The 25,055-nt window shown below is 40.2% G+C and overlaps 1 protein-coding gene and 1 long non-coding RNA gene across 4 annotated transcripts in view; one reads left to right on the forward strand and one right to left on the reverse strand.

The window, feature by feature from the left end:
* Positions 1-10,415, forward strand: LOC138742307 (uncharacterized). Of its 3 annotated transcripts, none has more exons than XR_011344048.1 (4): positions 1-106; positions 3,274-3,627; positions 9,445-9,621; positions 10,316-10,415. It is a non-coding gene; the product is annotated as an uncharacterized lncRNA (long non-coding RNA). The 3 variants fall into 3 exon arrangements; XR_011344047.1 differs by having other exon boundaries at positions 3,455-3,627; XR_011344049.1 differs by lacking the exon at positions 9,445-9,621 and having other exon boundaries at positions 2-106; positions 3,455-3,627.
* Positions 9,919-25,055, reverse strand: part of srprb (SRP receptor subunit beta) — a 19,256-nt gene continuing 4,119 nt past the window's right edge. Inside the window, exons 3-7 of the mRNA XM_069896562.1 lie at positions 24,603-24,680; positions 21,332-21,414; positions 19,687-19,823; positions 17,780-17,834; positions 9,919-10,386 (exon numbers count right to left, since the gene is read on the reverse strand). Coding sequence (XP_069752663.1) covers positions 10,170-10,386; positions 17,780-17,834; positions 19,687-19,823; positions 21,332-21,414; positions 24,603-24,680 — 570 coding nt within the window. The 3' untranslated portion in view covers positions 9,919-10,169. The remainder of the gene's footprint in view (positions 10,387-17,779; positions 17,835-19,686; positions 19,824-21,331; positions 21,415-24,602; positions 24,681-25,055) is intronic.

Raw genomic sequence — 25,055 nt, forward strand, 5'->3', positions numbered from 1 at the left:
ACGGCGCATGCGCCACCACGCTCCGGCAGCGCTGCTGCCTCTCGCACATGCGTTGTACGAGAAAAGGCCCACGGACCCAGGAGGTGACCGCCCACGCCAGCGACAGGTAAGTGATGAGCTGAAGGCTCTTACAATCGTGATTAACTCAGTTTCTGAACTGAAGCCACGCTGTTTGTTTTTGTGCTGACACATCTTTTTCACATTGATACTTCGACATTTTAATTGGCTGCAAGGATCAGTTAACAACTAATAACCGCAGAGAAAAGAATTGTAAACACAATATCTTTTAACAGAGGTTCCAAACAATTTTCCTTATGAGAGTTGCACAGAGATAAACAGCAGGGATTGAGTTAAACTGCAATATGAAGATGAAATAAACCCCAAATTGACTCGATGCACAATCCTGAATTTAAATAAAGGGAATTATGATTGAGTAAGATTGATTGGGTGGTGTTTATGGGGGAGTTGACTGTGGATAGACAATGGAAAGCATTCACAGATCTAATGGAGAAATTGCAAAAATCGTTAATACCGGTTTGGCATAAAAAATAAACCAAAAAAGGTGACTCAACCGTGGATAACAAGGGAAATTAGAGACAGCATTAGGTCCAAAGAAAGAGCATATCAATTGGCCAAAAAAAGTACCACAACCGAAGACTGGGAGCAGTTCAAGATGCACCAAAGGAGGACAAAGGGATTAATCAAGAGAGCAAAAATAAATTACGAAAGTAAGCTTGCGGCAAATATAAAAACCGACTGCAAAAGCTTTTATAAATATGTCAAGAGGAAAAGATTGGTGAAATCCAGAGTAGGTCCTTTGCAGTCGGAATCAGGGGAATATATAATGGGGAATAAGGAAATGGCAGACCAATTACATTCTTACTTTAGTTCTGTTTTTACAAGAGAGGATACAAATAACCTCCCAAGGATGTTGGGAAACATAGAGACTAATGCAAGGGAGGAACTGAAAGAAATCTGTATCTCTCAGGACATGGTCTTGGGGAAATTGATGGGATTGAAGGCAGATAAATCCCAAGGGCCTGATAATCTACATCCTAGGGACTCAAGGAAGTGGCCATTCAGATAGCAGATGCTTTAAGAATTATTTTCCAGAACTTGATAGACTCAGGATCAGTACCCATGGATTGGAGGGTAGCTAATGTTACCCCACTATTTAAAAAGTGGGGTAGAGAAAAAGCGGGGAATTATCGGCCGGTGAGCCTTACATCAGTAGTGGGCAAAATGATGGAATCCATTATTAAGGATGTAATAGCGGAGCATATGACTAGCAGAGAAGGGATCGGACGGAGTCAACATGGATTTACAAAAGGTAAATCGTGCTTGACAAATCTATTGGAATTCTTTGAGATGGTGACAGGTAAAATAGATGGGGGAGAGCCAGTGGATGTGGTGTACCTGGACTTCCAAAAGGCCTTCGATAAGGTCCCACATAAACGACTGGCTTACAAAATCAAGGCTCATGGGATTGGGGGCAAAGTATTGATGTGGATTGAGAACTGGCTGGCAGGTAGAAGACAGAGAGTTGGGATAAATGGCTCGTTTTCTGAGTGGCAGGCGGTGACCAGTGGGGTGCCACAGGGATCTGTACTGGGACCCCAGCTGTTCACAATTTACATTCATGATATGGATGAGGGGATTGGATGTAATATCTCCAAATTTGCAGATGACACTAAGCTAGGAGGGGTTGTGTGCACAGAAGAGGGGGTCAGGAAGCTCCAGTGTGATTTGGATAAATTGAGGGACTGGGCAGATACATGGCAAATGCACTACAATGTGGATAAATGTGAGGCTATCCACTTCGGTAATACAAACCGGAGGGCAGATTACTATTTGAATGACAATAGATTAAGAGATGGGGAAGTGCAGAGAGACCTAGGGGTACTTGTACACCAGTCTCTGAAGGCAAGCACGCAGGTACAGCAAGCGGTTAAAAAGGCAAATGGTATGTTGGCCTTCATATCAAAAGGGTTTGAGTATAGGAACAAGGATACCTTACTTCAGCTGTACAGGACCTTGGTGAGACCCCACCTGGAGTGTTGTGTGCAGTTTTGGTCACCTTATCTAAGGAAGGATGTTCTTGCAATGGAGGGAGTGCAGAGGCGATTCACCAGGCTGATACCTGGAATGGCAGGAATGACTTATGAGGAAAGATTGCGCAAATTGGGATTGTACTCGCTGGAGTTTAGAAGATTGAGAGGGGATCTCATAGAGACATATAAAATTCTGGCGGGACTGGACAGAATGGATGCAGATGGGATGTTTCCAATGATGAGAAAATCCAGAACCCGGGGACATGGTTTGAGGATAATAGGCAAACCATTTGCGACTGAGATGAGGAGGAATTTCTTTACCCAGAGGGTGGTGAATCTGTGGAATTCATTGCCACAGAGGGCAGTAGAGGCAGGTTCATTAAATATATTTAAGAGGGAATTAGATCTATTTCTTCAGTATAAGGGTATTAAAGGTTACGGAGAGAAGGCGGGGACGGGGTACTGAACTTTAAGATCAGCCATGATCTCGTTGAATGGCGGAGCAGGCTCGAAGGGTCGAGACCTACTCCTGCTCCTATCTTCTATGTTTCTATGTTTCATACTGTCCTTGACCATTCTGAAGCAAAACTCGTCCTTTATATTTTCATCACCATCTCTCACGACTGAAGCAATAAACCTGATTAATATCAGAAGCCAAGGCAGCAGAATGATAGGCAGGGCCTTCAACAGGCACATCCTCATCAACCTGAGCACTTGCCTGCAAATGTAACCTAGCTACACTTTGCTGGCTGCGCAGTTCTCAGTTAATGTATCAGACTAGTTTGTTTTCAAAAATAAACACCATTCACAATAAGTTATCTACAAAAAAAATGCATTCCAAGTCCTTTCACATCTTCAGTATCATATCCACATGTTTCCTTCACTGTACATTGTTGCATTCGTTCTCCATTTAGTAGTATTGTGGCACCTTGTTGTTACTCCCCTCTGTTGTTTGAGGGACTCCCCCTCAGTCTCAGCTCCTCAATGCCCTGTAACAGAAGGACCCTAGACTGTGGTCCTTCCCCAGAAAGTCCTTGTTGTCTGCGCCAAGCCTCAGTGCATCCTGAGCAGGTACTCTTGCAGCCGAGAATGCATCAGTCAGCAGCTTTCCCTCACTGACATCTCCATTGCTGAAACACTAACAGGTTTCGGGCAGACCATAGGGCATCTTTCATAGATGTTCTTCCAGCACCTATATGTCTGTCTCTGTGTGCATCTCCAGGAACAGCCCACAAATCAGAGTCCTCTCCCACATTGCTGCTGGGGTGAACTGTGACAAGGACCCTCGCATCCTTCTCTGCACAATCTTGGCAAATCTGCATTCTGAAAAGTGGGCGACTTTCTCCATTCTACTGCAGTCATCTCAGGGATAACATGTTGTGGGTCATGTTCTGGTTGTACAGGAAGGGTCTGACCAGCAACCAGGCCAAGTTCGGGTGCTTGTTGAAGAGCACTAGCGAAGAGGCATTCTACCAGATGACCTGGACAGTCTGCTCTGGGAAGCATCCCACAGTATCCATGCCTTGACCGCCAGTGTCTGCAGAACATTCAGTGCCTGGTGGACTTGTAGTCAAAGGTATTTGTCTGGAAAAACTTCACCACATAATTGTTAAGATTATTGCATCACTGTGTTGACAAGCATTTGAACACACATTTTCCTGAACTAGTTCCTGAACATCCACAACTGTTCTTATTCCACCAGACAACTGCTTGGTTCATGGAATCCTACAATTAGATTTGTACGGAAACACCTATTCTTGAGAGGAATATTCCTGAACCACTCTGAAGTCTTGCTATGTTTGATTGGTTGATAAATAAAATCCATTTCACAATTTGGGTTCAAAGTATTTCAATTGAATTACCTTTTATTTTCAAAACTCCTACTTGGAGGAAACCAAGTGCCCACTTTCACCTTCACTCATGACATCCCCAAGACAGACAAGCTGATGCAGAAATATGTGAAACACAAAAGTCTGCAGACTTTGTGGGTTTAGAAAAAAAATGTTGGAGGAACTGTGATCTCGCAACGTGGGCTCAGGCTCGAAACATCAGTAATATACCACCTATGAATGCCGTGAGACCTGCTGAGTTCCTCCAGCATTTCTGTGCTTTTACGATGCAGAAAGGTGACTGGTCCTGTCCTCAGTGACAATCTATGAGATGTCGGTGTGAGCTCTGTGACAATAGTGCCACCTGGTGGAGTCACAGAGAGATATGGCACAGAAACACCATCCACAGAAAATGCATTGATCATCAAACACCCTTTGAAACGAATGCAACCAATAATCCTGTTTTTGTTCTCCCCACATTCTGACCTGGAGCTGCCTAACAAAACAACATTGTGATATCACCTTCATCACAAAGCACTGCAGGGGAGAAGGTCTTTTGAAATTGTTATGGATCCAGAGGACCCCAAAACCCAGCAACAATAGACATTCACCAAGACAAATGGTTACTTAAAAGTAGTTTTTAATTTTTTTTTTAAAAAACATAAAAACAGGATCAAACTTTAACTTATTACTAATTCTAAGCACACGTGTACAAAATGTGTACATGTTCAGGAAAGTTCACAATCCAATCACACTTCTCACTCTTCCAAGTTCAGGCAATTCTTGTACTGTGCATAGAATTTTAACATTTATGAATTTTCAAAAAGCTCTGATGGTTAAAATTAAATCGTTAATGCTCAGGAAGGTTTTTGTCGGTTTTCATAGAGAGATTTGTTGCTCATTGGACACACACAAACAAAATGATTTACTTCCATCAGTAACTTCAGTGTCTTGCCGAAAAAACTTGCTCTATCAGGGTTTTCCAAATGATAACCACTTCTGCAGGACACCACAGAGTTCCCCTTATTTTCCTTATTTCAGGTGAAACACTCTAGTTAGCCATTTCCTCTTGTATGGACCACAAGGGTTTTCAACAGGCTGAACTCAGAACCCATCTTCAAAATGGGGTTTTCAACCAAGCTGCCAGCTTGTCATGATGCAGACTCAAAAGCCAGTGCAGAACTGAATTCTCTCTCTCTGCTTGCAAAACTATATGACCAACCCCAGGCTCCAGACCCAATCTTTGAAAGATCTTATCAGCCTCTTGAGCACAGACTCTTCCATTTGCACCTTGTTTTGGAAATTCTTTAGCAAAGCAGTTTCATTTTCTTTGCAAAATCACTGGTGCCTGAATGTCCAGCGTGAGCAAAGCTCTTGCATTTTAAATGAGATCCCTTTTGTGAAGTGTTAATGCCTGTTTGTGAAGTGACCTACTCTCTAAACATAAGAAATGGGAGCAGGAGTCGACCATCCGGCCCGCCAAGCCTGCTCCACCATTCAATGAGATCATGGCTGATCTCCATCTTCCTGCCTCCCTCACCTCCCCCCCCCCCCCCCCCCATATCCTTACTATGTAAAAATCTATCCACCTTTATCTTAAATATATTTACTGAGGTCACCTCCACTGCTTCAATGGGGAGCAAACTCCAGATTCAACAGTAGTTTCTCATCTCTGTCCTAAATCTACCACCCAGAATCTTGAGGCTATTTCCCCAACTTCTGGTCTCCCCCACCAATGGGAATAATTTACCTACCTCTCTCTTATCTATGCCTTTCATAATTTTAAATGCTTCTTTAAGGTCCCCTCTCATTCGTCTAAATTCCAGTGAGTAGTCCCAGATAACTCAGTCTCTTCTCAGTGAAACCCTTTCATCCCTGGAATCAATCTGATGAACCTTCTCTTCACCACCTCCAAAGCCAGTGCATCTTTTTTCAAGTGAGGAGACCAGAACTGCATGCAGTCCTCTAGACACAGTCTCACCAGTACCTTGTGTAGCTCCCACTCTTAAATTAAATCTCTCTTGAAATGTAGGCATTCAATTTGCCTTCTTGATAATCTGCTGCACCTGCAAACCAACCTTTTGCAATTCATGTACAAGTCTTTCTGCATGGAAACACGCTGCAATCACTTGTCATTTAAATAATAGTCTGATCTTCTATTTTCTCTTCACATTTGAAAACATTGCACTCATTCTGCCAGACCCTTGCCCACTCACTTAACCTATCTCTCTGCAGACTCTGTATCTTATGCATAATTTGCTTTTCTGTTCAATTTAGTGTCATCAGAAAATTTAGATACATTACACTATGTCCCCTTTTCCAGATTATTTATGAACTGTATATTGTGAAGAGTTGTTCAAACCAGAAAAACACCCCTGTACCCCAACTCTCTGCTTTCTATTGGTTAACCAATTCTCTTTCCATGCTTATACATCACTCCCAACCCAATGCATCCTTATATATTCTGAACAAGTCTTTTATGTGGCATCTTATCAAACACCTTCAAGAAATCCAAGTGAGCAACAACCATCTATCGACCACACATCAAATCCTCAAAGAACTCCAGTAAATTTGTCAAACAGGACCTGACTTTGCTGAATCCATGCTGCATCTGCCTGATGGATCCATTTTGCTCCAGATGCCTCACTATTTCTTCTTTGATGTTAGCTTCAAGTATTTTCCCAACTACAGATGTTAAACTAACTGGTTTGGTAGTTCCCTCCCTTTTTCCCTCATCCTTTTTGAATAGAGGCATGACATTCACCATCTTCCAATTCTCCAGCACCTGCCCAGAGACCAGAGAATTTTGGTGTATTATCACCAAAGCCTCGACTGTAACTTCTGTCATTTGTTTCAGTACTCTGGGATACATTGCAACAGGACCAAGAGATTTATCTCTCTTTAGACCCTGAAGTTTATTGAGTACATTCAGCATTAGCTGGATTACATCCAGTTTCTCACATCCTATCGAATCCAATAACCTGTCTTTGACATGTTTAATGTGTGCTCCACCGTAAATATCAACACAAAATGGTTATGCAAAGCCTCAGCTATTTTCTTATGACCCACAATTAATTCCCCCTTCTCATCTTCTAAGAGACCAACCTTCCCTTCAGCCACCCTTTTGTGCTCTATGTTATTATAAAAACTCTTACTGCCCATTTTTATATTTTGTGTTAATCTTTTCTAATAGTCTACCTTCCATCACTTTATTGTTCACTTTGTGGTTCTTGGTTCTTCTTGAAGATTTCCCAATCTTCTAGTTTCCCACTGCTCTTGGTGACTTTGGATGCACAAGCATTTATTTTGATGCCCTCCTTGATTTCCTTAGTTATCCATGGCTGGCTGCCCCCACCTTTACTGTCCTTTCTTAAAAGTGGGATTCAGTTTTATTGAGCACTGTGAAAAATCTCTTTGAAAGTCCACCACTTGCACAAAAGCCCTTGCACAAGTCTACACAGGCCAAAGCCCTTGCACAAGTCTACACAGGCCAAAGCCTTTGCACAAGTCTACACAGGCCAAAGCCCTTGCACAAGTCTACACAGGCCAAAGACCTTGCACAAGTCTACACAGGCCAAAGTCCTTGCACAAGTCTACACAGGCCAAAGCCCTTGCACAAGTCTACACAGGCCAAAGCCCTTGCACAAGTCTACACAGGCCAAAGCCCTTGCACAAGTCTACACAGGCCAAAGTCCTTGCACAAGTCTACACAGGCCAAAGTCCTTGCACAAGTCTACACAGGCCAAAGCCTTTGCACAAGTCTACACAAGCCAAAGCCCTTGCACAAGTCTACACAGGCCAAAGCCCTTGCACAAGTCTACACAGGCCAAAGCCTTTGCACAAGTCTACACAGGCCAAAGCCCTTGCACAAGTCTACACAGGCCAAAGCCCTTGCACAAGTCTACACAGGCCAAAGCCCTTACACAAGTCTACACAGGCCACAATGCTTGTGCTTTTAATGGTGATCAGATCCATGAGAAAACAAATCATAGGATTATTTTCCATATCTATTTTCTTGCGCTTTTACCTCTGGTCCTTAATGTAGCACCATCAGTTTGACCGTGAGAGCATCACAAAAGCTGCAGATGTTTGAATCTTGATCAAATAAAGAATTGCTGGATGAATTCAGTAGGTCAGTTTCGCTTGACCACAAAGGGTGGGAGAAAAAACATTTTAAAAAAAACTTTATTTTGTTTTCATACATATTGTATATAGAGTCCAAATACAGGTACATCAGACAGTTTAATACAGATTTATATGGACTATAAAAAATAATTTTAAACACCATCTGCTTAAAAATTCAAACCCTCCCTAATCCTAACCCTCCAAAAAGGAAATCAATCATTATTTCTACATTAATATTATGAAATTTAAAAGAAAAATAAGATTACTGGATTGTACTAAGGCAGGCTTGGGAACACATGACTTAACTGTCAAGTATTTATCTGTTCTATCTGGGGAGGTCGTAGGGAATAGTGACTAGAAAAGTCACTAACCCACAAAACACATCTTGTGTATATATGGGCTCCATATTTGCAAATGTATTAAATTTATTTCCCAGATTATATGTAATTTTTTTCCCCCAATGGAATGGACTTTTGTATTTCTCCATGCAATCTGTCTCTGCCCAAATAAGAATCCGACTTCCAGGTGACTGCAATACATTTTCTTGCCACTGCCAATACTATTGTCACACACTTTCGTCGAGTTGGTGAAAGGACTAATTTAGGATTGGTTCCCTCAACATTCCCTAACAAAAATGATTGGGATTTTGCGGATGTGAAAATAAACTACATTTAAAATTATATTTAAATTAGATTAAACTTTATCATTCTGCCAAGTACAGATACAAAGTTAAATTAAATGCAATTAGCATATGAACAGAAGTACAAAGTATAGTGCTATTTACAAGTAACTGTGAATAAAAGCCAGCAAACAAAAATAAAAGTACTGACAGTACAAGACTGCTCAGCGCTGTGATACAAGATTCAGCAGGGTCACAGCCTCAGGAAAGAAGCCCTTCCTGAGCCTGCTGGTTCAGGAGTGGAAGCTTCTGCAGCACCTCCTGGATGGAAGGAGTGTTAAAATGTCCATAGATAGGGTTAAAATGTCCATAGATAGGGTTAAAATGTCCATAGATAGGGTGAGTTGCATCCTTGATAATCCTTTTCGCCCTGGCCAGGCAGCATTTCTGATGGATGTACTGAATGGTGAGCAATTGGGTGCTGATATTCCACTGGGCAGTTTTCATCACCTGCTGGAGTACTTTACCATCCAAAATGGAACAGTTGGCATACCACATTGAAATGGTATAGCAGTAAAATCCATCAGTTTATATGTCCATCCATCTTAATTTGTATACCCATTCAAGAGAAAATGCTCCAAAGGGACATCCATCCTGAAATGAAGTGACCAGAACTGAACACACCATCACTGGGCTAACCAGAGTTTTATGTTGATATCTGACAAAGTTTCTTTTTGGGTCAAAACATCGACCACTTTATTTTGACCACAAACTCTGCTGGACCCAACTTCCTCTAACAAATTGTGTTCAAACAATGCAGTTCCAGCTCAATTACCTAGATCACCCACCAGTGGGAGCACAAGAGGCCAAGTTATGCCTGAAGCACTGGAACTCCTAGTGAAGAGAACGAGAGACAGGTGGCCACCAGAGGGAGACCTGGACATTGTTCTCCACTGAGAACAAGTTGGGTGAAGTGGAACACAATTTCTAGTTGAAGGTATTCAGAAGACATACATTTAAAAAAAAAAATAAATTGATAGTTGCATTCAATTAACTTTATTTCTGACCTTAAACAGATACTAATTTAATCTTAAAAAATGTAACCACTCAATGCTAATGAGCAATGCCGCAAACAGCAGTGAGTAATTTCAATTATCAAACTAATATTCACTGTTTTATTGTGAACAGTTGTTTTTTTTTATATAAATGGTGGGGGGGGGGGGTAAGAAATGGTAATTCACATTTTACAAAGTAAAATTACCTCAAAGAAATAATTTATCACTATAACAACCAGTTCATAACCCTTAATTTATTTGCTTAGAAATGAACACAATATGTTGCCAATTCAACAAGCAATAGATAAGCACTGATACATTAATATTTCTAAATGTAGAAACTATCTGCCAGATCAACTCGAGACAAGCAGACATCACAAGCACCATGAAGCCAATATCTGCATTGCTTCAAACCTTCATCAAAAGCATGACCTCTGAATTCTTTTAGTCTCAGTGCCTTTACATACTAGTCACTCTCTTCTGTACCACCTCATGCTACTTTAACAATCCATGATTCTAAAACGTCAATGTCTGCCTCGCCACCTTCTCCTTTGTTCCCTCTTGCGCTGCACTCTGCAAACTCTATCTTCATAGGTCCTTGAGAGAAATCATAATTTTTTCCCTTCTTTCCTAAAGGTACGGAGCCTGTGATTCCAGATCCATCCAAAGACTTTGGTGCACCAGAGCGAATTGTCCTCAAGGTGTTTCTGTGAATAATAAAACATTTTAAGTGTCATTATTCTTGGCCTCCACCAATCATTATGCTTCAGTCCTTTATTTATCCTTGCAGTTTACTGTCAGATAGACCACAGTACAGTGAAAAGATTCACTATCCACCAAGTCAACACAAACACAGCAAGTAAAATGCAGTAGAGTGTAGAATTAAACAGAGACTGGTTGGATCAGAATTTTACTGATGCAAGGTTTGTTCAGCGACTGACTGCAGCAGAAAATGTCCTTGAATCCAGTGATGCACGATTTCACTCTTTCTGATGAAAGGGAAGAGGAGAGAAGACTGAGGCTGGGATATGCCCTTTCTGAGGCAAGAGATCCTTTTTTTTATTAGTCTCAGCATAGAATTTAAGAATTGAAGGTTCTATTGTGTATGCACTCACACAATTAAGACTCGGAGACGTGATGCTTTCTCATCCTTTACTTCTATCCGACTTACCTGGCTACTGACACACAGGGTTATTCATGTGGAAGGGTAACATCAGGACATGGGTGTCATGATGTCCAGCAGAGGGCGGGCTTATACCCAATATTCTTCCCCCTCATGCAGTAAATGCTGATTGGGCCCAGGACTACAAGTGAGAATTAGAATACATCTCATGAATAATTATAATTAGAAAAGGAAAAGTATTTAATAACAATCAGGGCACATAATCCCTAAAGCTTTCAGGTGGTCTTTCTCTTTTGGACTGCCTTGGCGTGGTTTGCTCTGCAGGTCTTTGCTTAGGGCTTGTAGATAGTCGGGTCAGTAGTGACTGCCTGCCTTCACTGCCCTCCTGGTTGCATGTCTCAGTCACTGGGTTCCTCACTAGACAGCTTGGCTCCGCTACCATCTCTGCTCCCCCCTTACTCAGTCTGAGGGGTGGGATGGTTGGGGCAGGCCATGGCAGGTCTGATTCCATCTCCTCCAGTTCACGGACCTTAGTGTCAGTCAATATTTGTAATTTGGTCAATGTGTCACTTCCACAATCTGTCCCCCACTAGAACAGTATGAGCAGGGGATCAATTTTTGTAAGATTACTCCTACCACCCATGGGTCTTTATATGGTCTATAATCTTGTACCAGAACTCTCTCACCCACTTCCAATGTTCTAGGTGAGGTCTGTGGTGATGCTGTTTTTATATAAAAAAATAATCAGAGACCCAGATCTGGATGAACCGTGGACAGCCTGATCCGCAGATTGTGGCCGAACATTAGTTCTGCTGGGGTGCATTTTGTGGTAGAATGTGGCGTGTTTCTGTATCCTAATAGGAAATCTGTGATTTTGTGTATCCAGGAGGCATTCAGAAGTTTCATGGTTTTCATTGCTTTTTTGAATGTTTGTTCAAAACATTCTGCCTCCCCATTAGTACTTGGGTGATAGGGTGCAGACAAAATATGTCTGGTATTGTTGTTGCACATACATATTTTAAAATGCTCTGATATAAATTGAGGCCCATTGTCTGTAACTAATTCAAGAGGTAATCCATAAGTGGCAAAGATAGTTCGTAGACAGTCAATCGTGGGATCTGCTTTGGTATTTTTCAGCTGTGAAACTACTGGCCATTTGGAGTGTGCGTCCACAGCTATTAGGAAAATCTCACCCATAAATGGTCCATCGAAGCCTACATGAATCCGATGCTGGGGTTTGGATGGCCATTTCCATGGGTTAGCTTCAGCTTGCGGCATTTTTGGCTTCATTGACTGACATACTCTGCACTTTCTTACTGTTGTTTCAATGCCTGTCTATGGAAAGCCACCAGTCATGTATCCGGGCCAGTACCTTCATTTGTACCATTCTCGGATGGTTGTGGTGTAGTTTGGATAACATGGTAGTTTGCCATTTGGCTGGAATAATTGTACGGGTACCTCATAGTAAATATCCTTCTTCGACTGATAGTTCATGGTGGCGCGTGTCGCAAGGTTTTAGATCTTCTGGAGTGACTTCAGATTTGGGCCACCCATTAAGGGTGAAGTATTGGATCTTGCTTAATGTTGCCTCTTTTTGAATTTCACCGTTTGCTTTTTGTACGGGTACAATGGGCACTGCCCAATTGCTGTATTGTATTGGTTCTAATATGCTTTTATGTTTTAGTGTGTTTAATTCAGTCTCAATTTTTCCTTTCATAGCAAATTAGACTGTTCTAGCTTTGAAAGGAAAAATTGAGGCGGAATTAAACACACTAACAATGAAGGCATATTAGAACCAATACAGCGATTGGACAGCAGCCATCATACCCGTACAAAAAGCAAACTGAAATTCGCATTTGCAGCGATTACAAAATCACCATCAATCCAACAGGTTCTGATACAACTTCATACTGTTTCAACCTCGACTCTTCAGTTCGGTTAGGATTTGAAGCTCACTGTCAGAAAAGGTGCTACATATGGATATCTTCATTTTATTTAAACAGTACAAATGTACTTTTGAATGGTCATAAATTACAGACCTTTGAACACAATTTTCTCATTTATTTGCCTCTGTGCTCCAGATTTTAAATTTGTAATCGAACAATTCACAATTGATTAATGTGCACGTTCCAGATTTTATTAAAGGATATTTGTGTACATTTTGGTTTGAAATTGCAGCACTTTTTATACATTGCCCCTCATTTCAGGGCATACATAGCATCGGAATACATATTAGTCATGTTTAGTACTTTGTTGCTTATCCCTTGTATGCAATGACTGCTTGAAGCCTGATTTATAGACATTACCAGGTGAAGCTCTGCCAGGCCTCTACTTTAGTCATCTTCAGCTCCTGCTTGTTTTGGGGGCTTGTCCCCTTACGTTTTTCTCTTCAGGATATGGAAGGCATGCTCAAATGGAATTAGAGCAGGTAACTGCCTTGGCCATTCAAGCCTAATGCAGTTTTAAAAACTCCTTTGTTGCTTTAACAATATGTTTGGGATCATTGTCTTGCTGTAGGATGAAGCGCAGTCCAATGAGTTTGAAAGCATTTGCTCACATTTGAGCAGATGTTTCTATGCACCTCAGAGTTCTTTTTGCAACTGGCATCAACAGTTAAACCATGAATGAAAATAAGTGCACTAGTGCTTTAGCAGCCATGCATGGCCCATCCATAATATCTCCATCACCAAGCTTCACACACTTTTTCTTATTAAAATAAATGTTTAATAATGCTTCTTCTGGAAAGAGTTTAACCAAAACTATTAACACATGAGAAATAAAATATTCAATAAATAATATTTCTCTATAACCTTTAAGCTCCTTTTAAATGTATTTTTTTTCACAAGCCAACAAATCAAAAAAATAACAACTTGCTTCAATGAAAATCCAATCTTTCAACGATGAACAGTCCAAAGTTAACCAAAGAAAATATTAATCCAAGCTTAGCTTGCTACACTGATTTACTCTGATGCACCTGGGTCTAAACCAGATGCTTGGCATCTCTTCTTAGATGCAAGTTCATCAAACTCTGGGGTCAGAGTTTGCCTCCCACCTGTCTTGAAAGGTCCTGTTTTCTGTCTTTCGTTTGGCCATTTTTCGTAAGGGGTTTATTATATGTGAGTTGGGCGACAGGTCGCAGATGCTAATGAATGTAAACAGAGGAGGTGGGGGCGATTAGTGGGCTGACGGGCCGGCACCAATGCATTTGCAAAGCATTCTGGGATTTTTAGTATTAGCTGTGCATGCGCTATACTGGCGCGGCAGCCAGTGGGCCAGCTCTAATACATATTTGATATGATCTTGCCGGCCAAATATATCACGGGCCAAATTTGGCCCGTGGGCCTGAGTTTGACATGTGTGCCATCCTTCAATAGGATCATTGATGCTCTTCCCCAGGACTCAACTTTCTTTTCTATGGCAGATCCTCATGGCTTTTATAGAGATTAAAATGCATCTAGCCTTTATAATGCTAAGAAATTCAAATCGCCATTTTCCCACTGGAAACATCATTTTGATACAGGTTAATCTTGGTTACATCTGTCAACAAGACCTTATTCCAGAGTTCGGGAGGCTCTTTTAAATACCGTACTTCTTGGCAAACTGTAATTTGGTCATCCTGTTTCTGTGGCCAACCAGTGGTTTGCATCTTGCAGTGTAGCCTCCATATTTCTGTTCAGGAAGTCTTCTGTGGATAGTCGTCATTGACACATCCACACCAGCCACCCGAAGAGTGTTTCTGATCTGTCAGATAGACATTTAAGGATTTTGTTTTTCATTGTGATGAGAATTCTTCTGACATCAGCAGTGGATTTCTTCCTTGGACTATCAGACCCTTTGTAATTACTGAGCTCACCAGTACACTCTTTCTTCTTAATGATGTTCCAAACTGTTAATTTTGGTAATCCTATGGTTTGGGTGATGTTTCCTACTGCTTTATTCTTGTTTTTCAGCCTCAATGACTTTTGACTTTCATTGCCACAACTCTGCCCACATGTTGAAAAATAGCAACTACAGACTCCAAAGATAATCAAAAACTTAGAAGCAAGTCTAGCTCTCTTATACCTGCACCAATGAAGCAATTAAACATACTTGAGTTCTCACAAACACCTGTGAACCCAAATGCCCTAAGCATTATGGTACCTTGAAATGGGGGAATCATGATTAAAACTTCTGCAATTTCTACATGGTCAAACCAAAATGTAAACAAATAACCTTTAATAAAATCTAGAATGTGCACTTTAATCACACAAATTATTTGATTAAAAATTTGGAGCGCAGAGGTAAATAAAGGACAAAAATAGTCTTTGTCCCAAACATTATGGAAAGCTCTGTATAGTGTATTTCATTGCACTAAGAAATGCAATGAGAGACATTTCACGAAAGGTATATTATCAAAACTAAATCGGTGAAAGGCAGGTAAATCACTTGGAAGGGGTGAAGGATGGCAGGCAGATGGAGTCAGGTGACAGAGGGATAGAAATGGTAGACAAGAGTCAGGTGGATGATAGGTGGAATCAAAAAGAAAAGGAGGTCAGGTAGGGAGAATGAGGGAGGGGCAGAAAGATAGAAACAGTTGCTGGAGGGTGAAAGGCAGGAACACACAGGCTACCAATGCTGGAATCTGATAAAGAAGGTGATAATGGGAACCATTAGGCAAGAGATGAAGGGCAGTTGGAACCAGATAGGAGAGGATGAAATGTGTGGATAGACAGTAGATGGAACCAGTGGGGAAAGGGAGATGGAAATGGCAATTTGAATTTCTTAGCATTATAAAGGCTAGATGCATTTTAATCTCTATGAAAGCCATGAGGATCTGCCATAGAAAAAAAAAAGTTGAGTCCTGGGGCAGAGCATCAATTATCCTATTGAAGGATGGGCTGAAGTGATCAGATGCTCTTGCAACTTTTTTGCACTCTTCAATGTTTCTAATGGATGTATTTCATCTTTTCTGTACAAAATCAAGTACAAGTCACTTCATTCTCTCTCCACACAAATATTGGCAGCTGATACACCTGCTAAGAAATATAACCAAATTGTAGAATCTAAAGGAAATGAGATTTCATGTAATATAGAGGCTCTTCCTGAGTGACTTATAGAACCCCTGTACATATAAATAAGAACAGCTGTTTCTGTGATCTGCACTGTTAATATCCAGCTTATGAAAATTTCTCACAAATGGAACCCTGTCGTAAATTGGATACTGTCTGAATATTTCTCCTCTAATTTAACCCTGAGCTAGAGATGCAAAAAAAAAAAAGATCACCTAATGCAAGAAAAAACAAAGTTCCCAGAACCTCAGAAATGCATTAACCTGGACTTATTCCCTGCTCTTTAAATCTGACCGTGGATTGATTTGAAGTACATTTTTAACTTTTTCTCACGAAACTCTTCAAAACGACAGAAGCAACAGAGCCCAACTCACGAAAACCAGTTTACATCAAAAAGTTGATAAACAACATTGGGGGCATTTACATTTAACTTCACTTGTCATACTTGTCAAGTTCAAGCTTATTTATCATCCCATTGTAACAGTACAACCCGATGAGGGCATTTACATTTAACCACAACATCTGTGGTTACATGATCCATACTGGTCACGTTCAAGCTTATTTATCATCCCATTGTAACAGTACAACCCGATGAAAGTGTTCACCACACCAGTGCAAAAATACACCAGTGCACATGTCAACAAACTATCTTCTTTCTTTGGCTTGGCTTCGCCGACGAAGATTTATGGAGGGGGACAAACTATATATATGCAGAAAACCTATACACATACCTAGTCACCTTCCTGATGATCAAAAGGTCATTATTTCCTCAGTTGAAAAAACGGAAGAATGACATTGTAATGAGACTCGTGTTATAATGTACCTTGGGTGTGTGGGTGTAAATTAGTAACAGTCCAAGGAGTCTCCATGAACCCATTACAAAATGTTTCAAGGTTAGTATCAAGAAGCAAAATGTCTTAACAGAATGATTAAATTTAAAGGGTCATGCTCAGGATAGAGCCTGGAAAAAGAATTTAAACCCAGAGTCTTGGATGACACTTAATACAGAACCAACTCTAAGACTTGTATGTTAGCAGTCAACCAGAGACCTATTGATATCTTGACAGGTAATATTCTGTGTGAGTTATGACTGCTTGTACTTTGCTTAACTAATTGATAATAAACTTGCTGAAATGTTCTCTACACCTGACTTTGTATTGGTATTTGTGTGAAGAAATATCATCACGGTTAAGGAATCCACCCAGGAGACACTAGTAGATGGAATGAACCCATGATAATTTGTCTAAATGGGCATTTGATCAAATTCATCTGGCTTCCTGGTTAGGTTGATATTTATGAAACTGCCTTGGTACCTGATATACCTGCTGAAAAGTATAACCAAAATGTAGGATCTAAAGGAAATTAGATTTCATGTAATATAGAAAAAATACACATTAGTTATAATTTTGGATGGCAATTTACACTTAATTTTTTTTTTTAAAGTGTGCAGGTGCAAAAAATTCAATAGAATAGTTAAGTAATGGGGAGAAAAGGAAGATTCTCCATTTCCAATAATAAACATCTCAAATGACCACTTGGACAAAATTATGTGATTGTACACCTTCTTAAAGGCTCATTCAAATCCTCACAACATAGATAATTTGTAAAGTTGCAGAAAGCAACTCCACTCAAAGGTTCAATCAACACCCACATATCAACGAGGAAGTATTAATTAGATGAAAAAAAACCAACCATAGTAAGTGTGTGGTTCTGCAAAGACCATTTTAAAATGTATTGGAAATTGCATCTGCTAGAAATATCTGTATTTTACCATCAATTTAACAGGTGACTTATGACCGAATCCTGACAGCTGCTGTTTACAGAAAACTGAGCAATAAGATTTCTGCAAATTCAGAATACTCAGTTTTACATGATCCTCGGTTGTTACTTTATTATTCAACATCACACTTGCAAGAACACAATACTTACAGCTCCTTCTCCAATTGTTGCTGGATTAATTTTGAAGATTTGGCCATCGCCACGTCTAGAATTCAATAGAAAGAAAACTTCAAATTTTCAAGCTACTAAGCTTACACATTTTTGAGTGCAAGAGCCACAAAACTATATTCCTCCTTTCTTCAAATTAATTGCACGTTGACAGATGCAAGCAGAATATTTTGGAATGACAACAATTACTTAAAACGACACCTTGAGTGGCACTGGAATATGATGGTGGCGGCGACAATGCCACTGGTGTGGGCCCATGGGAGTGGAGATCCAGTGCTCCCACGGGGTTCAGCCGACTACCGTCGGCTATTGAACAGCCCGTAGAGGGAACCAACAGGGGCTTTTATTTGAAATCCCGGAACCGTGGGTCTGCGTCAAAGATGGCGGCACCTATTAATCGTCAGCAGCCATGAGGAAGCGGAGGACCGAAGCAGGACACCAGAGGATCGGAAGATCACTCGTCTGAGAGGGGGAAGCAGAGGAGACAACCCATGGGGTCAGTGACCAGGCGGCGGACCAGTGAGAGGGTACTGTGGCGGAGGGACAAGTGCATGCAGCAGGCCCTGGAAACTCGAGGCAAGGAATCTATGGAAGCTGTGGGCTGCTGGAGACCGTCTTTAACTAGCTGGAGGGGTACCAAGTATCGGAACTGGAATGCAAGGAGGTGCTGAGGTCACTGAAGTATTCCTGACCATGTTGGAGGCACAGATCTGAAGCTCAGGTTACCAGTGGTTTGAACTGGACTGTGTAGCTCCGGGAGCTACGCAAGTGCTGGATGCGAATCTACAGACACCTGGTGACTCGGGGGGGGGATGGGGGGGGCCTTCTTTCAGCCCAACTGCAAGAGGCTCGTAAGTAATTCCCACTGGTGATGAATCTGTCTGCCCTTGCACCAAGCAAAAAGAGATTTCATGTAATAAGACACTGTTTTATAACTATGATAATAAATGGAATCTTGACCTTCATGTCAGTTTGTGATTTTGAAGAATTACTTAAACCAATGAACCAGTGCTTTAGCAAAAGTAACTCAAATTGCTTTGAATTCAAAATAGATCAGACGCCCCAAAATTTTACATTGGACCAAATCAAGCTACCAGTGGCCAATTGTTTCTGATACTCAAACTTCAGTGGCGTACTGTCTGCCTGGGATGTGCCATGTAACAGATGCTAAAGGAGCCGTCACCATCTCCACTGTATTAGTCCAATGCATTTACAGTGGCAGACCCTGTTCACGTTGGGACTTCCCAGCATCACACCGGGGCATTCATTTTCCTAAACCCATATTAGTGGAACATGGCAAAGAAGCAGCAACCCCATTTACCTAATCAAGGATTTCTGATCCAGCAACAGTAAATGGGAAGCAAAACAACAGACATGTGAATTACCTTTATTTTACTGCTATTAATATTTTTAAATGCTCATATTTGAAACAATCATTCTTGTTGAAGATCTCTGAAAAGCAGAGATGTTGTAATTGTTTAAAACAAAGCAAGGCAAATGTGTCAGAAAGGAAACTTCCAACTCCAGAGGCATTGCCAAGGCCTCAGTGCATCCAATGGATGCCATCTCACTGGACCTCCAATGGTTACATTTTCAGCCCTCAGGATTCAACTTCATTAAGCCCCAACAGCTCAGGGGCAAGATCAGAGAATCTGGTTTGATTCAATTTGTAACATCTATGTTGAGAACATTTGCATATAAAGAGAGATTTCAGTTCACAAGGTATTCTAAATGGACAATCCAAAATATAATTCTGATTTGTCTTGATACCCAGCAGACTGAGCATCCTCAATATATAGGGAATTATGTTTGCAATCCTCCTGCAAATTAAGGTAAAGGAAATATTTTAGGCTGTACTCGCCATTTGAATATGATAACCATTGCCTCACCTTGCTTGTTACAAACTACTAGAAGTGGAGGTGCATTCTTCACAATCACCGCATCAGTTAGCAACATGTAGAGGAATTCAGCGACATCTTTCACTTCTTTTTGAAATAGCACACTATCCACTACAAAGATGATAGCTCTGCGTGAAAATAACAGAATTATATCGGCAAAAACTCATTCACAGCATTTTCTAAATGTTGTTTTTAAAAAAAATTATTTAGCATTTTGTATATTTTAATACACAATTAACACCAAGGCTGAGAGATCAAGCAGATGCCAAGGCTCCTTCAAGTGGGAGATGAAGAAACTTATTGTTCAGTTGAAAGCTGTAAACAGCCATAAAAGACATAATTGTTCTCCATTGAGATCCTGAAACAATGAATGTTTGCTAAGAAGGACACCTGTTCAAATAGCCATTTGCTTCAATTGTGCAGACAAGTCAGAGACCATTGCAATTTGTATTTTTAGAAGAGCCAGAGATGATCAAAGTAAGTCTTGTCATTAAAGACATTTGAAAAGCTGCATTTTAAGTATTCTACCAGATTCATCTGAAGTCAAAAATTCAGCAACATTCTGTGAGAAAAGAACTACTACTGTATTCTCCTTGTCAAGGGAGGAATACAGGATAAAAGTGGCTTCAGAAAAAAATGCCACTTCCATTGTCTTTCTTTGTTACGACAGAGCAGTGCTACTGTGGCCATTTATAATGGTCATTTCTTCTAAAACCCTTGCCTGGGTTTGTGAAACCATGATGGAAATCACAAGTACTGTAACCTCCATGGAAGTGAGGAAAATTGTGAAAAAAGTCATTCGTATGAAGAAATATTTCTCTGAAAGCAACTCTAAGAATTTGTGAGTTTTGTGAAGTCTGATGTCTCTACATAATTACTTTAGAACAACAGTTTAAAGACAGAGTTTCAACACAAAAGATTTCCAAGAACAAACTTTAAATTTGAATCTTCTCTTCAGAATTGTGCCTAAACTGTAATGGTTTGGGACCTGTCACACACACACACAAAGTTTGGAGTTAAGCAAGAAATGTTATATTATCAAGTTTATTAATAAAAATAATTGTTTTGAATAATTGCCTTGGTGAATTTCTGTGGCTGGTCTATGTTGTAACACCACTAATTTTGCTTATATGCCTTCAGACTTTGCTTTTTCATCTTATTAATATTTGTGGATTCTCTTCTCCTCTGTCTCATCATAACAAGAGTATTTTTGCTTGGCAGGATGCTTTGGAATGCTCCATATCCCTTACCCACTTCAAGGCATTCCTTACACATTGTAGCTTCTTAATCTTAAATCCAACTTTCCTAATTCCTCACCTTCACCTCTTTAGATTATTTTTAAGTTAAGGCTCTTTCTAGATGCAGGTTTTCCCCCCTTTTTGTGGATACTGCAACAATCTCAGGACCCAAGCATTATTCATGCTCTTTGATCCTCAAAGAGCAAACATAGTGCAAAAAAGAGTGGCAATGATAACACGAAACAGCATTCAATTCTTTAAATCCAGCCTTCCGATGAATTGTTAGTCCTCAGCATTAAGCTCTCAACATTAGTTTTTAAATGAATCAGATACTCTATTCAGAATTTTCAAACTGTACATCTACACGGAAGAAATCAAAGTAAGAGACAATGCTTTACCTGGCATCGTTCTTGTGTTTATCCAAATACTGATGACGCAGACTCTCATGACCAGGGAGATCATGTACAGTAACAGCACGAGCCTGTGAAATAAGATAGACGCTCAGTTTCTTTGGCCTTTTGAGGGCTAGTTATTTTACCACAGCTTAACCCGACATTGTGTCAAAAACAGCTAGGAAATGTGTACATTTTTTTTCTAAGTTTTATAATATAATGCAAGCAATAAAATTTTGAAACAAACAGCAAATGCTAGAAATACATAACACACAGGTGGTCTTTATGGAGCCAGAAACAGAATTCAGTCTGACAAGTTTCCATCATAAGAATGGGAAAGCTCAAGATAAACAAGAATTAAGGTGCAAAGACAAGAATAAAAAGATGTGTCACCTTAAATTATAACGCAAATAAGGATGAGAATAGAATATAACAAAATGGTCTACAAGAACTGCAAACAGAAATGGTGAAATAATTATCTGAAAAACCAAAAGTTACTTGTTATCTTAAGTAAATTCATAAAGTGCTAAAGAAGTTTAATACCAAATCCAACCTCTGTGCCAGGCAGGAAAATTAGGTGTAATTTCCAAACGTTATATTGAACTTCATTGGAGCAGGGTATGAGGCAGAGGACAGAATAGCAGTGGCAAACAGAGAGAGAGAGAATTTTTTAAAAAAAAATCACATGAATAGTCACACAATATTGGATTGACCTGTTCAATGCAGTGGAGACATCAATGTGAGCAGCAAATTAAGCATTCTCATTAAAAATACAAGCAAATCATTGCTTCAATTGGAAAATGCATTTGAAGCCCTGTTGGCAGAAAGAGAGCACGTGAAAGGGCTCATGCTCCATTTTGTATGCCCATGATAGAAAGGATGTAGACATTGGCCAAGAGTAGGGTGAGCATCTTCTGAGAGGGAGTGGTTTTTTCATTAACAGTGATACTGGAAATTGCAAAGGACAGACAGTTTCAAATTTTTATGCTATTCTCCCATTGTAAATTTTTGCATTGGGAATAAAATCTCCTGATTGTAACATCAAAGTATATTACAAAGTATATACAATTCAAGGAAGCTTATAAATAGCCATTCACATTTTCCATTGGACAATTACAATATCTAATTTATTTGCTCACAATAAAGGCTTGAAACAACATCCTACTGAGGCAAAAATCTCTACCAATTAAGTCAGGTTGACATTTCTCTACCTCAGATAGAACAGAAGGAATTGGGGGTTGACACATTTGGACGAGATGTCAAATTGGGACTCCTACCATCCAGGTAAATAATAATTATCCTATGGTCTTGCTTATTATCCTTGCAGAATCAATAAGCCAAGAAACCAACAAAATATCATTCTCTCATTTGGTGTCACCATGCAAATGTCTGCCATTTTTGGCTACATTTGGAGTGACAGCATTAAGCATTTTATTGGCAGCAAAGCACCCCAAGAGATAAGGTAGAAAAATGTGCAACTTTCTTTGACAACATACTCAAAGGAAACAGAAAAAAATGAATTTATTAATTTTTGAACAAATAAAAATATGAAGGAAATTGAAAGCCTATCTTTCAAATAAATGATGACGAGTGTTTGATATCTTGTAGAAAGACATCAATGAACCATATCTTTGAATGTTCTACCTGTATTATTGCCTACATTATTATTTTTACATTGCGCTTAAAGTATGTTGGCAAGTTGAAGTTACATGCTAGTGGTTAGTAAATAATGTAGAAATCAATCACCAACCAATTTTCCCCTGCAACCGCTGCAACCGTGTCTGCCTGTCCCGCATCGGACTTGTCAGCCACAAACGAGCCTGCAGCTGACGTGGACTTTTTACCCCCTCCATAAATCTTCGTCCGCGAAGCCAAGCCAAAGATATCAAATGAGAGACATTCTTTACAATTCTAATGTTCAAGAGACATTCTTACAGGTCCATGGATAGGAAATGTTTACAGGGATAGGGCCAAACAAAAGTAAATGTGACTAGTTTGCCACTTACCTACACAACAGCAACACATACATCCAGCTACTTCAACAACAGCTCAGCCTTCAACACCATTACTTTGGTGCTGGCTAATAAGCTCCTAAATCTGGGCCTCTGCACCCCCTTCTGCAACGGGATCCTTGACTTCCTCATCAGAAGATCAGCCAGTACAAACTGGAAACATCTCCTCCTCACTGAGAGCACAGGCACACCTTAGCTCATTACTCTATACCTATGACTGTGTGGCTAGGCATAAGACAAATGCTATCAACATATTTGCCGATGACACCAAGGTTGTCAATAGAATCACAGACAGCAATGAAGAAGCATACAGGAGGGAGATAGATCAGCTCATTAAGTGATGTCACAACAACTGCCTTACATTCAATGTTAACAAAAACAAGGAGCTGATTGTGGACCTAAGGAGAAAATCAGGAGAACACAAACCAGTCCTCATAAAGGGGTCAGCAGTGGAGAAGGTCAAGAACCAAATTTTTGGGAGGATCTACCTTGGGGCCTCTATGTCAAAGCAATCACGAAGAAGGCACACCAATGTCTATACTTAGTGAGGAGTTTGAGGAGATTCGGTAAGTCACCAAAGACTTGAAAATTTCTACAGGTGTACCGTAGAGAGCATCTGTCTCGTTGCATCACTATCTGGTGCGGAGGTGTCAATCCACAGAACACAAAAAAACTCCAGTGAGTTGTTAATTTGGCCAACAACATCTTTGGCACCAATCTTCACCTCATTGAGGTCATCTACAAGAGGCGGTGTCTTAAGAAAGCAGTCTCTATCCTTAAGCACCCTCACCAGCCAGGCCATGCCTTCTTCACACTGCTACCATCAGGAAAATGTACAGGTGCCTGAAGATGAGCACCTGGCAGCACAAGGACAGCTTCTTCCACTCTGCCAACAGATTCCTGAATGAACAATGAATCTCAAACTTTTTCCTATTTTCTTGGACTATTTATTTTTGAAGTGGAACATACCAATATTTGCATTGTAAACCTGCTGTAAAACAACACATTTTAGGACATATTCATGACAATAAATGCGGATTCTGATTTAGTTGGCATGGACATGTGCCAAAGGACCTGCTTCTTCAGTTAGAACGGTTATCATCACTTCTGTCCATCATTCAGAACTATTTCCCCAAGGCATATTTCAAGGAAGGAATCCACCTTATTTTCAATAGTTCCCTATGCTGTTTTTTGGAACCAAGCATAGTTTCAGAACTGGTCATATCAGGTACAGCAAGTGCAGAGGTTCAGAATTACACACCTACCTTATCACCTTTAACTTTGTACAATGCAGAGTTACTGGTTACAGATGTGTGTGTCACTTTAAATTTCCCTGACAGCAGCTGAAATAAGATACAAGAGTATTAGAGGTCTTGATTGCTCTTTCTCCTTTTTATTTTACAAGGGTAGATGCATTTTAGTATTTTAGACAACTAATAACGGTCAGAAAATAAATAGTTTTATCAATTAATACACTAGACCATAATACCAGTGAGGTTATATAATCTACAGTGATGTTACATCACTGGAGCCACAGCATATTTAAGGGGGAAGAGGCATAGACTAAAATCTTAAATCAACTAAACTTGACTGCTTCACAGGGAAGGGGTCCCATAAACTTCCAGCAGAGCCTCAAAGAGTCCATAGTCAAAAAAGATCAAGAATGGCGCTCTACTGCAATTAAATAGGCTCACTAGTTTCCCTGCTAAATACATACA

Source organism: Narcine bancroftii, chromosome 9, assembly GCF_036971445.1.
Source record: "Narcine bancroftii isolate sNarBan1 chromosome 9, sNarBan1.hap1, whole genome shotgun sequence".
Taxonomy (NCBI): domain Eukaryota; kingdom Metazoa; phylum Chordata; class Chondrichthyes; order Torpediniformes; family Narcinidae; genus Narcine; species Narcine bancroftii.